At 40.1% G+C, this 17,544-nt stretch overlaps 2 protein-coding genes across 10 annotated transcripts in view; one reads left to right on the top strand and one right to left on the bottom strand.

Moving 5' to 3' along the window:
- The window catches only part of TMEM62 (transmembrane protein 62), a 32,628-nt gene extending 23,123 nt beyond the window's left edge, over positions 1 to 9,505 (top strand). The window contains exon 15 of the transcript XR_011698073.1: positions 8,740 to 9,505. The gene's annotated coding sequence lies outside the window, so the exon portion shown is untranslated. The remainder of the gene's footprint in view (positions 1 to 8,739) is intronic.
- Positions 1 to 15,541, bottom strand: part of PTGR2 (prostaglandin reductase 2) — a 32,210-nt gene extending 16,669 nt beyond the window's left edge. Inside the window, exons 1-11 of one of the 9 annotated variants that reach the window (XM_071558304.1) lie at positions 13,788 to 14,912; positions 11,454 to 11,522; positions 9,937 to 10,055; positions 8,731 to 8,922; positions 7,520 to 7,690; positions 6,555 to 6,764; positions 5,691 to 5,812; positions 4,373 to 4,460; positions 3,577 to 3,616; positions 2,263 to 2,370; positions 196 to 1,307 (exon numbers count right to left, since the gene is read on the bottom strand). In XM_071558304.1, coding sequence (XP_071414405.1) covers positions 2,306 to 2,370; positions 3,577 to 3,616; positions 4,373 to 4,460; positions 5,691 to 5,812; positions 6,555 to 6,764; positions 7,520 to 7,690; positions 8,731 to 8,922; positions 9,937 to 10,055; positions 11,454 to 11,522; positions 13,788 to 13,824 — 1,113 coding nt within the window. In that variant the 5' untranslated portion in view covers positions 13,825 to 14,912 and the 3' untranslated portion in view covers positions 196 to 1,307; positions 2,263 to 2,305. Of the gene's footprint in view, positions 1 to 195; positions 2,371 to 3,576; positions 3,617 to 4,372; positions 4,461 to 5,690; positions 5,813 to 6,554; positions 6,765 to 7,519; positions 7,691 to 8,730; positions 8,923 to 9,936; positions 10,056 to 11,453; positions 11,523 to 11,826; positions 11,852 to 13,787; positions 14,971 to 15,484 lie in introns of those variants that run through there. The other 8 variants (XM_071558305.1, XM_071558308.1, XM_071558303.1 and 5 more) reach the window with 8 other exon arrangements.
- Between the last annotated feature and the right edge of the window lie 2,003 nt (positions 15,542 to 17,544).

Raw genomic sequence — 17,544 nt, 5'->3', positions numbered from 1 at the left:
ACATTATAAATGAAACTAAAAGGCCAAAGACCAACGTTATCTGAACTTTGTGCTCATAAACATAGTAAAATACCTGCTCACAGGCTAAAATCACCTCTTACTCACATAAGCCCTTTCCTGATAGAGCATGCAAGGTAAAATAATCATGCACTGTATCTTTAAACAGAGACAAGAAAATGCAAAGCTTTAGGTGGGTACCTATGTCAGAAATGAAAATTTTTTATTCCAAGTGTATGAAAATGATCACCTGGCATACTGAGGGGTGTGCTGGCTCGGTGGATTCAGCACCCACCTCTGCACAGACATGAACCAAGATCTCAGCTCTGTGTGTGAGATTGGCTCACTGCATACTGGGTGATGAATCCCACCTTTAGGGACATAAACCAGATTTACAGTCCAGCTGAAATGAACCGGTCCCCTAGTTTTGTAGTTGAAAAATGCATAACAATGGTTATTGTTATGATTGCTTTCTTACATTCATACAACACAAATTCACCACAGTTCACAGTTGAAGTATCTTCTGAAATATACAGGTATTTATTATTATTTTAGACAATCTAATGCTATAACGTCTCTTCTCAAAGTTTCTGGCATCCATCACTGCATGCTTCCTTCTTTCAGGGCCAGCTTCAGCATCAGGAAATGAAAGGGCTGTTTTTCATATTGCTCACAACATCAGGCAACTGATACCATCTTACTTTCCACAGCACACAAAATTATTTTCTTGCATAGTGTTTCTTCCCCAGTATTTAGTTTGACCTGGGTAGTGACATGCACAACTCATTCTGTGCATGGTTCAGTGACTGCTCATTTTTCAAGTCTCCCCATTGAGATGGTAAAAAAGCACTGTTAGACCAAAAATTCAGAGCCAAGAGAAGTTACTGAGGGAACAAAAATCAAGTGTCTGCAAAGTTACCTCTGTCATCAGGCAGCATGTTTTGAGATTCTCTCTCTATCGCCTTGGAGAGGTGTAAACAACAGTAAAACTAATGAGAGTATAATAAAAATAAGATACAGTGGAATTTAGAAAAGGAATTCTTAAAAGAAAACTTAAGTCTGGAATTCAAAGATTGAGACGAGTAAGGATCACCCTACACTTGAATTATCTCTGATTAAAGTCTCAGGTTGCATGGAGAGGGAATTGTAAATGAATTACCTTTCAAGTACTTGGAAAATAGAGGATTTAATGATACAATGCAGAGAAATGGACAAGAGATCTGTGGAAATTTGTTTCAGATGGCAAAGTGGAAATATCTTTGTTATTAGAGATTTTGCATTCTAGGAATGGAATTTTTTCTTGCAATTACCTGGAAAAAATAAGAACAGTTAGGTTCTAAAATGATTAGCTGGATTGATTGGACTGTTAGGAAAAATTTACAACAGTAAATTAAAAATTCCTAGGGAAGTTCCTGGGCACTGAGACAATCTGGCGTGGGAATGGTGCACATCTACACTAGTAAATTCTTTTAAAACCAAAACTAGGTGGTTGCATACAAATTATTTACTGGAAATTGTTCCTGGTGATTATCTAGTCCCTCAAGATTTTAACCAAACTTTCAATTTTTTTATTGTTAATCCGTAGCTATAGCTAGGCAGATTTGATTAAGCAATTGAATTGTGAAACTTGTAGTTTTGGCTGATCCTTTGTTTTAAGGAAAAGGGAACACAATAATCCCAAAATGAAGGGGCTGTCTGGACAAGAGTCCCCAGGAGTGGTCAGCAGGAATGAGCAGTAGCTGGAGGAAAGGTAATTCCAGCAGAGGAGATGGTGACCACCAACCCACTGACCACCTACTCAAAATGGACTCTGACTGGAATGGAGGGAAGAACTGCACATGTGGAATAATCAGCTTGAGAAGCAAGAGATACAAGCAGCAAGTAAGGGTTTGATTACTAACTAATGAAAAAGCCATGCATAAACAGGCTAAAGTTTGGATGATGGCGAGTCAGCCTTTCGTGGGTTCCCCCCGGGTGTGTGAAGTGTCACTGCACACAGATGGGTTGATGAGCCCGTGTTTGGCACAACAGTGGGATGGTCTGACTTTCAAACCATACCCATGAAATATTTGCAAGTGTTATAGCTGGCAACTGTCAAAATCACCTCAAAGAATGTATTATTCATTTAGGGTATAAATGATTGCATTCTTGTTTGCAGTGCTATTAAGTTCATTAGTATCCCAAAATCTCTGCTTTCAGTGCACACAGAACAACTTAATAGTTTATTTAAAAAATGGAAACTAGTGTAAGTAAAAGCTTGCTCACTATTAGAGACAGAGTGCAATTACTTTTCTCAAGCCAATGACTTTTACTTAGAAACTGAGACGATCTGTTTTCCAATATTGCCTCCACTCATCATGGACTGGAAAGCAGCTTCAAGAGAAATAATGAAACAAGTTAGTACCAAGCAAAATGTGCCAAAAAAGAAACCAAAAATGGTAGAAGCAGAAACAGCTCCCTGAAAAGCAGAGATCCCATTTTTGACCTAAACATATTTATCCTTAATGATGTCCTAAATTAAGAAGGAAAAAAAAAGTTGTCTGTAATAAACTGCTAGGGGCAGCTTTGTGTAATAATTAAAAAACCCTGATTTGTAAGCAACAGTTTGAACTTCTAATAATAACTCATAATAAGTTAATGATTACATTTGCTGCTGTTATGATAAATCACGCAAATATCAAAGGTAGACAAGGCATGACTGGAGAGCCCCCAGTTGCTGTGGGTTTCAAAAGCCTTTGCAAGAAAAGGCTTATAAATACTGTACAATAGCGAGAGAAGCTGGTACAAAAGAATATATCTTTGAGTAAACCAAGTATGAGAGTATGAAATATGACTGGTATATTTCCCCAAATTCCTTCAAAATAGGTATGTGTACCAGTAAACAGCAATCAGCAATGACTAGAATAAATCGGAATCTCTAAGATTTGGTTATCACTTAATTCTACCAGTTCCAGTCTTGTGGGACTAAAGACTAAATGGAGTAAACCATGCTCTTCCCTCTTACTTGAAAGGAAAGCATTCTTATCTTCAATCACAAGGCTTATGTAATAAGATGCCCTTTTTTTTTTCCTATTTCCTTTGTTACAGATATTTTGAACAGGCTACAGGATATTTTGTTCTTTTGAAAGAAATATTTACTTTTTTAGCAATCTTTAATATGCTTTGCCCTTTCTTGTGTGTACTTTTCATTTTCGTTTTTGTTAGCAAATCCAATAACAACCTCCATTAGATATTGGCCTTTTTTGAAGTATAATTTCTAAGTTGTCAAAAGAGCATTTTCTTACACACAAGCGCTAAGAAACAGGCATCACTTTAAACCTGTAAGATCAGGATTACTATCATCAGCTGCTAAGGTAGCAGTTTGAAAAAAATATCTATATTTATATTGAATGATTTTTTAATATAAAATAACTTTCTTACAAAACAATACCTCATGAAAAAATATTATAACAAAAATCATGGGTTTGAAAAATACAAAAATTTGAACTGGCAAATGAAACAAAGGAGGTAGTTAACTTCTAATGTCACTGTATTTAATCAGGCTATTATTATTCTCAGAAAATTATGTAAAAATCTTACCACCAATGTTTGCTAAGCCTTCTACGACAGTCTCTCTGACCTGCCAGTGCAAACAAGTCCTTTTAGTTTTCTTCAAACAAGATTAGCATTTTCTGTTTCTTAGAAACATGCCAAGAAACTGCCACAGAAACTACTAAAATCTAAAGATTTCTCTTGCTACAACAGATAGTGTTCTGTCTGGACCAGATTATTTCATCAAGAGAGGTGTGATTATTTTCTGAGAAACACACAGGTGATTTAATTCTTCAATCAGAACAGGAACTGTTTAATTCCTCAGTCAGACGAATTTCAGCCCCAGGCAAAATTTCACATCTCAGGATTTTCCCAGGAAAATTTACTATCACCAGCAGAAACAAAACTCATTCAGACAGACCTCTGCCTGAAGGCATAGATTAAGCATATACCCATCGCAAAAGGTGATTATGAAGTTTGAAATACAACTTCAGACAAGATCCTCAGAAGCATTCAGGACATTTAACTAATCAGATATTTGAAAGTCATATTTTTGAAGGCCTGGCCCTTTACATAAAAAAGCACTTCCACCCTATACTGAAATAAAGAATACAGACATGAGCACATTTAACTGGAGAAGTCGGTCATACTACAGTCAGACCATCCTCACAGGTACCTTCTGAAACTGTGCTACCTTATGAGCTTTCAATCATCTTAATTCTTAAGAAACTCTGTTCAATTCTGGGGCACAGTATGAAAGCCAGGGACAAAGAAATTGGTCTACTTGTAGTCAGACCATTATCTGAGGAGATCTAATCAAAGGTCATAGATTGAAAGTTCTCACCTTCAGTTTACCCTCTTGGATCCACTGGCAGAGTTGTAATATACTAGCCTCGTGTTTGTCCATATAGTTCAACACTAAGAATCTTTCCCTGTGAAAGAAAAGAGTAAATTTTTATTTCAGAAACATTGGTAAACATATTTTTAAATATTTACAAATCTTTTTAGGAAACAGCATTGTGGAAACTGAAAAGTTATGAGTATGAATTGCAATGAGATGTAGCTCAGAGCTTTGCCAGCTTGTTGTGACAGCTCCCTGCAGTGGGAATTTGACAGAAACACTGGTCCTAGACAAATAATTCTGTTCAAGTATGAGAGAGAAGAGTAATAAAAATTAAGTAGCATTACCAGAAAAAGCAAATGTCCATAAAATGTAGGTGAATTCCTATTATTTTCTATCTTTTTTTTTTGGTGGTAGGAAGAATAATTAATGGGGCTGCAACCAGATAGTGACTATGAATTAACTTCAGTCTCCCTGAAATTTTGCATATCCTGCTGACACAGCTTTCTATAGCAATTAAGAAAATGAAATGATCAAAAACTATCATTACTTGTAGCAACGTATTGACTAAATTCTCCACCGTACTCTGCTATGTGTGGTGTATTTTAGTATTTTTATCCATTTCTTAAAAGTACAGACAACAGTTGGAGGCATAAGAATTCTAATCAGAAGTCAATCCATTTGCGCAGAAATCAGAACTCCCCAACTTTCTGGAATGCCATGACTGAAAAGTCTCCTAAGACTCTGCTCCTAATCTCTACCTTAGCTCCATCTGAATCCTGACAGGAGACTGAGCAATTCCCAGAGTCATAATAAAAATGCTCACCTGTATGTCACACCTACAGTCCCATTACCTAATAAACCCCCAAACCGCCCAAAAATGTAATTTCAATAAAATCACTGCATCAGCCGCAACCTTACTTCAAAAATATTTGATCTTCTCTCTCTGCCTGAACCACTACACTGTGAGAGAAGGCACTCTGCAAAACTTAAGAACAGAACCACAGCAACACCTCCCCTTGTACTAAAGAATCTGTCAGAGATTCCAGGACTAAAACAAGCAGTCACGAAAAAAGTGTAACAAGAGACACCTACGAGTCTATGTAACAACATCTTTTCCCACTTTTTATGCTGAAAAAGACAAATGTAAGAGAAAGTATTTATCAACAATGTGATTACAGTTTCCTTTTAAGGCATGGCAACACTGTTCTGATTACATGTGTCTATTGCAGATCTACAGTCTATCTTCCAAACATCAGTCACAACATCACATGTGCAATCAATCTGGAACCTGGTCACGAGTTCCGGAGGAGAAATGTACCTTGTGATGTTCCTTTCTTTCTGTACTTTTTCTATGTCAGGAGGCAGCGGAGGAGGATAAGGCACATCTTTGTTATACTGAGAAATCTGTCCACACAGGATGATATGGCTGTTCTGATTCATCTGTTTGGGATAGCACAAAGTGAGAAAAATACATTCCTTGGTCTCGGAAACTGAATTTTTCAGAGATGCAATAGTTTATATTGCAAAACTTTCACATGAGCCACATTTCCTGTAAAAGAGTGGGAGAATTGCATGCAGTCCCATTCAACCTATAACAACATTCAAATAGGTAAATGCGAGACAATAATGGAAAAATAAAAGCTACGGTTTAGTGTAATTTAAAAAGGCACTATATAAAAGAACAATAGGAAGCTGTTATTGTGTGTCCTTTTAATCGGAAGAGGGACAATATGACAGAGAAGTTTAATACAGCTGTTGGATAAAGCTGTGACTTACAGTCCCAAAGATGGCATTGCCACCAAAACCTCCCTGCCATGACACAGAGTGGTTCTATGTTAAGAATGAAGAGTCTTTATGGAGGGCCAGCATCAGCCATGAAACCAAAGCTGACAAAATGCAAGATTACTGCACTGATACACAAGGTTTTTATGGAATATTACCAAGTGTCCTGCCCTAAGATGCAAGAGACAAGAAGCAGAAATTCTATTCTATTACTGTACTGCCAGGCTAGTTCAAATGACAGACACTGATTTCAAGTATCTGATTTCTCCTCAAGACCAGGATCAGTACCTGGATTAGTGGAAAACCTGCTCTGCTGTATTACAGGCTGGACTCTGGCATGAATGAATTTAAAGCTGGGCATGCAGACATTGGAGAATAAGCCTGACAGCTGAATAATCACCTGACTTATAACAGTATCACTGATGTCTCCACCAACATTGTCGAAGTAAACATCCACACCGCCTGGGCAGAGTTCACGTAGCTGTTCTGCCACATTCCCCTTCTTGTAATTAATAGCAGCATCAAACCCCATTTCTTGGACCAAAATGGAGCACTTTTCATCTGTGCCAGCAATCCCCACCACTCTAGTGCAGCCCTCCAGACGGCCAATCTGCAGGCACACAGTTAAAAAAAAATTTTCAACTAAAAACCCCAAACAACAAAGACAAGTTAGATCCTTCATCTCCATAAAGGTACCAGTGGGTGAAAGGGGCCCTTAGAGGATGTTACAGTTATCCCCCATCCTGCCAAATTCCAGGCAGCCAAGTCCAGCACACACTCTCATCTCATGTGACACGATTGTCTCTTGTTGCTCCCTCCTCACTTGTAGCAGGTAATGGGTAGGTACAATCTAAATTTGCCATCCTTCCAAACTCACTGACTGCAGAAGATATGGAGTCACCAATGACTGACAGTATTGGAAAACCAAACAAAATTACCATCTGCCAAGTACCATAACTTAGCTAATAAAAGGGGAAAAAAATTAAGACAATAATTGATGTAAATACATTCTTCATACATTTGCTTATGCATTGTTTCTTCATAGATTGTCTTTATTAATAATTCTGTTCAAATGGCAGGCTACTATATAAGTACATAAAAAAATACGTGTATTTATACCATCTACTTTACTTATGCAAGCAACAAGTAAACAGCATGGGCTGTTTTCTCCTATCCCAGTTTCATGACTTAAGTTACATACCTAAAATCTTTCTCAGTGAGAGTGTGTGCCAGATCTGTGAAACTTCCTATGAGGTTATACCTGCTCATGTTCACAATTATTTCACCTGCATGTTTAATAACCAGCAAGTTTCAGAGGACAAAACTTGGTCACAGAGCATGTTTGTATGTGTCAAGCCCACGTACCTGGCCAGCCAAAGAGCCACAGGCACCAGCAGCTCCGCTCACCACCATGGTCTGATTGGCACCCATGGCCACGTGTCCTTTCTCCCTGACGCCCAGCAGGGCGGTCAGGCCCGTGATGCCAGCTGCACCAAGAAAGTAGGAAAGGCGTCCATTTACAAGCTGTGGAACAAGCTATGAAACAGAAACATGCAATGGTGTTCATTTGTTTTTAAGGTGAGGTTTTACTGCTGGACTGCCTGAGGATAGAAGACTAACTCAGGATATTGACCAGGCAAGGTGTAACTGGTAGGGAGGAACTATCTCTAAACTAGCTCTATCCTAACAACAAGTTCATACAAATATTTTGTATTTCCATAGTTTAAGAAAAAGTTTTCAAACAAAGTCACTCACAAAAACCTAAATTATGAAAGTATCAAGATACAGTTTGGAGACAAGAAGTTTCCAGCAATGGTGAAAAATCCCTATGCCTGCATAAAGAATAAAAATGCACCATTTTATTAAACCCTGCAATTGCAGATTAGTGGCCAAGGGTCCTAAAAGGAAGGATTTTATTGGAAAGTATATTTTCTGTGTTACAAGAGAACAATCATCACAATATACTCAGTTGGTTAAAACTTGGTTGTAATAATCCCAAGGTCATGGGTTCAATCCCCTGTGTGGGCCATTGACTTAAGAGCTGGACTCGATGATCCTTGGGGGTCCCTTCCAACTCAGGATAGTCTGTGAAATATCGGTGAAAATATCTAATGCACTGTTACCTCTCCACTTTCAACTTAATATTAAATATTCTTTCTTCTGTGGATACAACCTCAAGTAAAAGTTTTTGCTGACATATATTAGTGAAATAAATTACATTAAAAATATCTAAAGCTTTTTATGTCTTACAATTCTCCTGGATCAGGAGTTTTAACTAGAATTAGAATAATAAGAATTAATTAACAGAAGCAGCTTCATGTAAATTTATTAAAAGAACAACAGTTGAAATAATAGTGGCATGATTGGTAACCAACATTTTTTGTTATGAAAAAAGAGAAATTGATACAGATTTTGGCATCTGTGAATTGATCTGCCTTTTGAGAACTAGTTGTCTGAATAATGTTCACTTGTTTTTGACTAAAAGCCGGTATCATTAGCAATTATTTAGGAAAAAAAAAGAACACAACAGTAAAGAAAAGAAATAGTGACAAATCGGGCTTCACATTTTTTTTTACCTTTTGCAGCAAACTTCCATCCAGAATTGCCACTGTCTGCCAAGGCCAGGTGAAGGAAGTTACGAAGTCTCCCTTAGCGAGGTCTTCATGCCTGCTCTCCTCCACAACCCCAACACCGCCCCCATCAGCCACTTCAGAGAGCTGCCAGGGCTGGAGGTAATCGGAGCCAGTGTCCTCATTCATTCGGCAGCGCTGAAAGACAAGGGTTTCATTAGGGCTCTGGTGGAGCACATCACTTCTTTATCAATTTAAATTAAATTGGGCAGGAGATGTATTTAAAATTCCAAACACAAAGGGCTACGCAAAAATCTCTCAATAAATCCCAAATATTCATAACCTTTCCACAGACTCCCCTTTCCCCATGTTTGCTCAGTACAAATGGAGGAGATGGACCATTCTCACCTGGTCCAGCAGTGCCAAAGCAAACACATTCTACAGATGTGCAACCAAAGATGACTGGCTTGGGTCTGGTGAGAATCCTACAAATGCCATTCCTTAACTGAATATATCTTAGAAATGTAGGATTGAAAAAAACACCCACAAGTCAGTAAGTCCATGCCTGTGCCTGAAGAGCAGTCAAATACACGCACAACATCCCTGACAGAGATCAGTTTAGTGAAACATCATGAAATTGGAAGTATTTTCTCTACATATTCCCCCAACGGCCAAAATGAGTACTTCAGGATTATTAAACTTACTCTTAATTCCCAAGCTAAACCTACTTTTCTGAAATTCATACAGTTTCCTTTCTTCTATCTCCATCTATGCAGGGAATAAATAATCAGAATTCTCATTATGGTAAACTTTTACAGACTGTGTCTGTCTGGTTCTTCTCTCTCCTTCACTTTCATTTCAACCTACAACTCTCCCAACCACATGATTCCTACAATTCTGCAGAATTGGAAAAAAAATATAAAAAAGGCAAAGTTCAGAAGAAGCTGATACAAACAAATCTGTAATGGTATACAAGGGCTCAGAGTCCCTTCCTGGTCCTATAAAATTATATTTGCATATATATCCAAGGCACATTAATGTGAAATTTTTTACCAATATAACTCCATCAGAATGAATGCAATTACTAAGCTGTACTAGAGATGTATTTGTCCTATAATTGGTAATGTTGGTGTTACACATCATGACACGTGGTGCAGAGTTGAAGGTACTGTAAAAAACAATTTCTGGCTTAGCTCTCAGTCCATCACCTACCATGTAAGGGTCCACAGAGAGATAGAGGGTTTTAACACGCACTTGTCCTGCTTGCACCGTGTCTGCTATCGTGCTTTGTTCCAGTCGGAAGTTTTCAGCCACTGGCACTCCATTCTTCCCTAGAAATATTTTAAAATCAAACAAATAAATGAATTAATATAGAGCTTCTCTCAGTTGAAATGGGATATTAGTTGACATTTTTACAAGGTCGTCCTTTTTAGAGTAAGTTAGGTCATGTATTTACTCAGGCATAAAACTACTGATCAAGTTTCAGACTTTGTATCCAACTACGACTTACATTGCAGGGTACACTGATACCATTCAAAATGAAGACATGCTGGTATGTCAGCTTGTGTTTACCTGGGCCAGTACCAGGTACTTGCACTGCCTGACAGTTTCCATGCCATTTGCTATACATAATTTTTATGAGCAATTAGGGCAAATTTAAAAAAGTAAAATCAGGGGTTGTTCCCATTCTTAAAAATGGTTCTGTATATTCCTGTGTGCTGAAAAGCCCCTGAGATTCAAAACTAAGACATGCACTGGGACTTTTCTCACATAACAAAATCATTATGCATGATTGTTCCAGTAGCAAATGACCATACATTTTAACCAGGTAAGTTCTACAATCTCACCTTTCTGCCTCTTTTGAGGGAATACAGACCATACTCACTGCGCATACATATGCTTCAAGAGCATCTCCTCACAGGTACAGACAGACTTCCTCAAATTAAAGCTTCCCAGAAACACCTATAAAACTGTGCCAAGAGCCCCAGAACTGGAGGCTTCATCCTCAGGATGGTACCACATGCAGCAGATCAATCAGACTGACAACTGGAACCACTGACACCAAAAGGAGACAGCCAGACGCCCTTGTATCTGTTAAGTCAGAGTGCCTGCACAGCTACAGCAGGCTACTGCTGTAACACTGAAAGACTGATCTGCAGGGCACACAACAGTTCTTACCTCCTGGGACTGTTTTGGAAGTAAGTAGCATACAACACTCCCTGCAAAACTTCATGTCTTCTACAACAGAAAATTTATGAACTCGCTATTCAAAATAGCTGACATTGTAACAAGGCCAATGTGTAAGCAAAAAAGTAAACAAAACCTCAAGGGCATAAATTTAAAAAACAAACACTGCAAAACATGGAATAAAAGATTCTATATTTACTAAAAAGAAACAAAATTTAATAATAACAAAATATTTTAGTCAGGTCTTAGAATGCAAAAAGAACAAATGCCAGAACTAAAAAGCCATGTTTGTTAATCTTTCTTCACTTTGAGCCCCTTCACTCAGAGTTTTCTCATATATTACACATCAACCCTTTTTTTTCTCCCCCAAGAATTTCGAAATCTGTATATACAGACTAAGTAAGAGCAATTCCCAATAAACTTTACTTATTGGTGCATGTAATATTAAGACACACAAATGTCAATATCTTAAGTTAGTGCCTGTTTCTACCCTCATCATTTTGGAGCATTAGGCAACCATAACACATTCCTCAAGTACATACCAGGCCGTGAATTCAGCACTACTCTCTGTATAATCATTCCTGCTTTTGCAGCAATTTTGCACTGGATGTCTACAAAAGAAAATACTGTTTGAAGAACTGGAACATCAGTTTTCTTGAAAAAAGAATATGAAGCAAATTACTTAGTGATTTAGAAACTGGGGATGTAATAGGGGTCCCACCAACTTCAGCATCCATGCCCAAGAATCACATAAAGAACAATTTAAACCAACCTCAAACATAAATGTGTGACAAAGGAGTTTCCCTGTTTATCTTGTTAAAGCTCTGATTTAATACAAAGTCACAGTAGCACCTGCTGGCAAGACTTGAGAATTATAATGCCCCATGCTCCTTTTAAGATCATCACCACCCTCACCAGGTTGAAGATGTCTTTGGTTCACTTTCCTATGCTGACTGAGAACTCCCTGTTCCCACCTAAAAGACACAGAGACAGCTTTGCACAACAAGTCAGGTGCTACTCAGTCCAAGGCACAGACACGTCAGAGTATCAGTATGCAGGGATCGATAAAGAGATTGTTAGGCAAGATGTTTTGTGTGGAACAGCAACTCTTTTACTGGCAGTGCATTTTCTCTTAAGAAATGACTTGACCCAGATATAAGAAAGAATTAGATTATTGCTTCATCTATTTTACAGAAAAATTTCTCCTTGAATTCAACAGTTTAAAAGAGGACTGTAAATCTGTGATCTTGCACCTATGAGATGCCAAAGTTGCTAAGAGGAAATTAACGTGATTTAACAGGAGAAAAATAATGATCTTACATGCTTTCAGAGCTAATAAAAAATAAAATGTTACTACTGTTCTCAGCAGAGTGCCATAACTAACTGACCTCCATATCAGCCAAGGATATTAAGGAATGAAACATGATAGTGGATGTCTTGGTCATAATGTTTATTTTGCTGACAAGAACAGCAAATTAGAGTAAAACTGAAAGACAAGCCTAGAAAGAGCACATCATCACCTCTTATCCAATGTCTTTATTCTTTGAATATTGCAAAATAGAAAACTTTCTAATGTGCCAACATTACAGCATTCACCAACCATCAAAAACTAAAGCCTGGAGTGCTGAAAACATAATTAAAAAGTTACTAGGAGAAAAGGTGCCCCTGGCCTTTCCCTCTCCTCTAAAACACACAACTGACCCAAAACACAAGTATCTTGGAAAAAAAAAAAGATAAAGTATTAACACTTGATTGCATTTCCACTTGAACACCTATTTATTAAGCAAAATTTATTCAAGAGTTAATTTCTTTTCAGTATTTCAACATAAGAAAAAAGCTACAGAATGAATCTCAAATGTGTCTTAACAGCATCACGTCAGTGAAAAATAAGTGACCTGAAGGGTTCTTTGGACAAAACAATTTAGAACAACTGCCTAGAAAGATGTGAGTGGAAAAAGTACCCAATGTTAAGTTCAGACTACTCCTTTGACTGCCTGACATTCTGCTGGTTATTTCCCAGGTCCTTCTCACAGCTTTTGTTTGAGGTGCCTGTGTACTAATTCAATTTGAAGATCTTCCAGATCCTGTGTGTGGGTGGACAGAAAGCAAAGCTGGCAAGTGAGTTGTCATTCATTTTTTGACAGCTGCCACAGTAAATACCACACTGCAGATGGACATTTACTGCTAAATATGACTGAACTTACAGTGGAAGTCAGTCACACCATTAAACAAGTAAATGGCCACACTAACACCAGAGCATACTGAGACTCAAGTTTTCCTCATCTCATGAGCAATAGGAAAGTGACTTAAGAAAATAAATAGAGGCACCATCCTTTAGCCTTTTAGACTGATGAAAGCTTTTGGAGAAAAAGAACAGATTTGTTAAAAGTGTAATAAAGAGGATTTGTATCACATACACGATCCTTCTCAATACAGGCATAATGCCACTGTGAAGAATGCTTTTGACTCTGTTGTTTTAAAAGACAACACTAAGCAACATGCATTAGTACTTTTTAGCTTTTCCAAACAAAACCAATCCAAGTTTGCTTTACATTTTAAAATCAAATAGAGTTAAAAATTAATTGCAAGTTTTAACATCATCATTCTATGCCAAGATCACCTGACCCACACAATGAGCACAACAGCAGTACCTTTATGGGAGTCTCAAGTATGTTTTAGCCCAATTTTATTCTTATCCCTTTCTCCCCTTGCCTTTCCCCATTTTTGCAGAAACACATGACAACTCCTTTTAAAAACCATAAATAAATTCATCAGTGATAAAATGCTCCGGTTTGTTTGTCCCGGGCTTGGTTCCTAGAACTTCTTGTTTCTGAGACTGGCTGCAAGAAACAGTTTTCAGTTACATATAATTTTACCAAAAGATTCATCTGCTTTTAAGTTCTTCAAGCCCATGCCAGATGCAACCTAGTTTAAAAAAAAGGGAAGAAAAGAAGTAGCCTCTATTAGGCCCAGGCAGCATGGAATAAGAAAGCAGTTTAAATAGAGGACAAGAATACTTGCAACTCTCCTGAAACTGCTGTGTCAAAATGGCTGGAGCAAGGATCCTCAGAGGAAACTCCAGGAAAGAAATTTCAGGAAATAATGACTTTGAATGAGGAACATGCAGAAAGGAATGATGGGAAGAAGTCAGACTAAAAATCTGTGAGAACAGAGAAACATGGCAAGAATAGCAACTTAAAGACCAGCAAAGCATAGAGGAGGGCACAGAAGAAACTGGGAATGACAAATGGGACAGAACCAAGCAAACTGAAACGGGAATGACTGGTCATAACGGAAAAAAAAGGTAACTGTAACTAGCAAGGTGAGGTAAATGGAAATGGAAAAGTAAATGTAATGGATTAAGCACCAAAGTCTCCACTGCATCCCTAAAGAGCTCTACATTTGATGAATGTTGATTGATTACAAGACAGAATCAATACTGTTATGAATGGAGAAAAACGTGTGCCATAAAAAGGTTAAGTAATTTCATGAACTAAACTAATAAAACCAGATTTCCTAATGCTCCATTACTGATGTCACATTACTGAAGTTTCTGGTGTGAAGTTTCTCAGTGTTTTCTTCATGTGGGCTTTCTGATGTGCTACACGGGTTGAAGGCACGCTGTAGTCTTTCATCCATGAAAGCAGATGAAAAAGAAAGAATGAAGAGTTGTAGGACCTTGATCCAGCCATCTTTTTATATTTCAAGAAGTCTAATATCTCTGAAGTTTTTATCACATTTCACTGACATAAAGAGCAACAGTTCCACTAAGTATACAAATCATATCTACACACATCAGGACTACATAAATGTCACTTTTTCAGATTTAGGTGCCCAAAACAATAAAAAAGCTAAAAGCTTTCAGGTACCGCATCTCAAGCACTTTTTGTTTTTTGCATAAAAAATTGAATTATATTGGAGTTGCTGAAAATTGTTTAAAAATATCATATATGTATATAGTACATATACATGAGATCTTCTCATCAGAATTTCACATAAGGAATGCAGATTGCTCCCAGAAATGCAGGAGTGTCACCTGATGGCTTTTTCGGAAAGCCTATACAGGCTCCCACGGGAGAGCAATCCCAGAGACCGTGCTAGTTATCCACCTTCCCAGGTATGCCTAAAGACCACGTTAGAAACCACTGCCGTCATGGAAGAGCCATTGGAGACTGCCTTGGAGGCGGTTCGTGATCCCTGGGAGAAGCTGCAGATAGAACAGCCCAGGGGACAAGCCCGGGGGCAGCGCAGGGCCCTCGGCCCCACGGGCTGCTCCACGGCTGCCCTGGGCTCCTCTCCTCGCCTCTGCCCCGAGGTGCCGGGGCTCAGCAGAGCTGCCGTGGGCTCCTCTCCTCTGCTCTGGGATCCTGCCCCCGCCCCGGGTCTCACCAGTGCCCTCAGCCCCCTCCAAGTCCCGCCTGTGCCCGCGCCCGCGCCCGCGCCCGCCCCCGCCCCGCGTTGAGGAGTCGCCGAGCCCTGAGGAAGCGGCTCCTGGGAAGAAGGGCTCGGGGGCTCTGCCAAGCTCTCCGCAGGAGGGACCCCTGTCCCCCGGGACCGCGCAGGCCCCGCTCACCTTCAATGCCCCGACCGACCGAAGGACGGACAGACAGACAAGCAACCCCACCCCGGGCCCTCCGCGCGCGCGCCGGCCTTAAACAGGGAAACGTGGGGTTCCCCCCTTAAAGCGGCGATGCCCCGAGCGCGGGCCCGCGGGCGGCTGTGGCGGCTCATGCCCTGAATCGCAGTCATGCGGAATCATTAAGGCTGGAAGAAGTCTTCAACATCATCGAGTTCAGCCTTTGGCAGATCTAGGCCTTGGCAACTAGACTATGGCGCTAAGTGCCACGTCCAGTCGTTTCTTGAACTCTTCCAGGAATGCTGGCTCTACCACCACCCTGGGAAGTCTGGTCCAATGCCTGACAACCTTTTCCATGAAGAAATTCCTCCTGATGTCCAACCTGAACCTCCCCTGGCGCAACCTGAGACTGTGTCCTCTCATCCTCTCACTTGTCACCTGGGCGAAGAGACCGACTCCCACCTCACTACTCCCACCTCACTACTCCCTCCTTTCAGGGAGCTGCAGAGCCACAAGTGTTTTGTGGAAAGAAGACTCTGTATCCAGTAAGGTTATAGAGAGGTACTTTTATTCCAGGCCCGGGTGCATGGGGGATAACTCCTCCAAAAATATGCACACCTGGTCGAGTTAACAACTGGTTTATATGCAAGTAAGTTATACATATTTATTATTTCTTCGTGCATAAACATTATTTTCTTAGAGAAGGCAGGGTTATTATAATGAGTTTCAAGAACTGATTTCCATTTTCTCCACCTCATGCCACTCCTTCTTGTGCTTGCGCTTCTCCTCCTGGTAATTCGGGGCAGGGGGCTCTGGTGGTCTTTGGGGATGAAGGCAGCACTCTTCCTCCCGTGAACGTTTTACCTTTTGCTCAAAACTGCTTTAGACCAGATCTGTTGGCAACTGTAACTGCTCTAATCGGCGAATTTCTCTACTTATTTTGTTCTTTTGACATATCTTCTGATTTATCTTTGTTTCATAGGGTATCCTGTCTGTTTTAATTAGTCCAAGAGTCTCTGGGGCCTCTTGGTATGGCATCTTCAAGGACAGGTCTGCACCTTGTGAGTTTTGCTGTATGTTATACAGTGAATATTATAATAACTACTAAGCAAATTCTATGATAGGTATATTGATTAATAACATTATCAATTAATAAGCATAAGTTCCCCCATCACAAGGTCACCCCGGAGCCTCCTTTTCTCCCAGCTCCCTCAGCTGCAACTTTACAAGACCTTTCACCAGCTCCACTGCCCTTCACTGGACACTCCCAGTACCTCAGTGTCCCTGTAGCAGAGGACCCAGCAGTGAGTGCAGCACTCTAGGTGCGGCCCCACTAGTGCTGGGTGCAGGGGGCAGTCCCTGCCCTGGTCCTGCTAGCCACGCTGCTGCAGATCCAGCCCAGGATGCCACTGTCCTTCCCGGCCCCCGTGCACACTGCCGGCCCCTGCTCAGCGCTGCCAGCACTCGGGAACCTGCGCTGGGTGCTGTGCAGCCCCTGGGGCTGCCTGGGGTGGTTGTGATCCGATTGCAGGACCCGCCACCTCCAGGCTGAGAAAAGGCACTTACAGTTCGTGAGGGGTTTTCCTTTGAGAGCACAGGTAACACTGGGAGGTTTGGTCCTTGCATGTTCCTTTGGATGAGATTTTGTTCATTGCAGTGACATAGGGCTGTTTGTAACCATTCCTAAAATTCGGTATAATTGCTGTTATGTGCAATATAATGCATTTACTATATACATGCTTTTTCTGTGCTTGAATACAGATGAAGGTGTTCTTTTCCTTAAAAACAAGCTGTAGAACAGCCGGAGCTTTCCTGGGATGGGGCTCAGGTCCTGGTGCTGCCGGACGTGGTTAGTCTGTGTACACCCTACGTGTTAGTGACTCACCATGCTGGAAGGGCAACAGGTCTGTGAGTGGCCACTGAGTCGGTGGCAATTACTGTGAAATGCGAAGGGACTGCTTAGGACTGGAAAAACTCTTCCACTGATCCCAAGGACTTTGTACTCAACCACTTGCATAAAGGCCAGCAAAGCCTTTCTATTGCAGCTTTACCCAGAG

The sequence above is a fragment of the Pithys albifrons genome, chromosome 6, assembly GCF_047495875.1.
Source record: "Pithys albifrons albifrons isolate INPA30051 chromosome 6, PitAlb_v1, whole genome shotgun sequence".
NCBI classification, from domain to species: domain Eukaryota; kingdom Metazoa; phylum Chordata; class Aves; order Passeriformes; family Thamnophilidae; genus Pithys; species Pithys albifrons.
The sequence above is the reverse complement of the archived record's forward strand: the minus strand, read 5'-3'. Positions and strand labels throughout refer to the sequence as shown.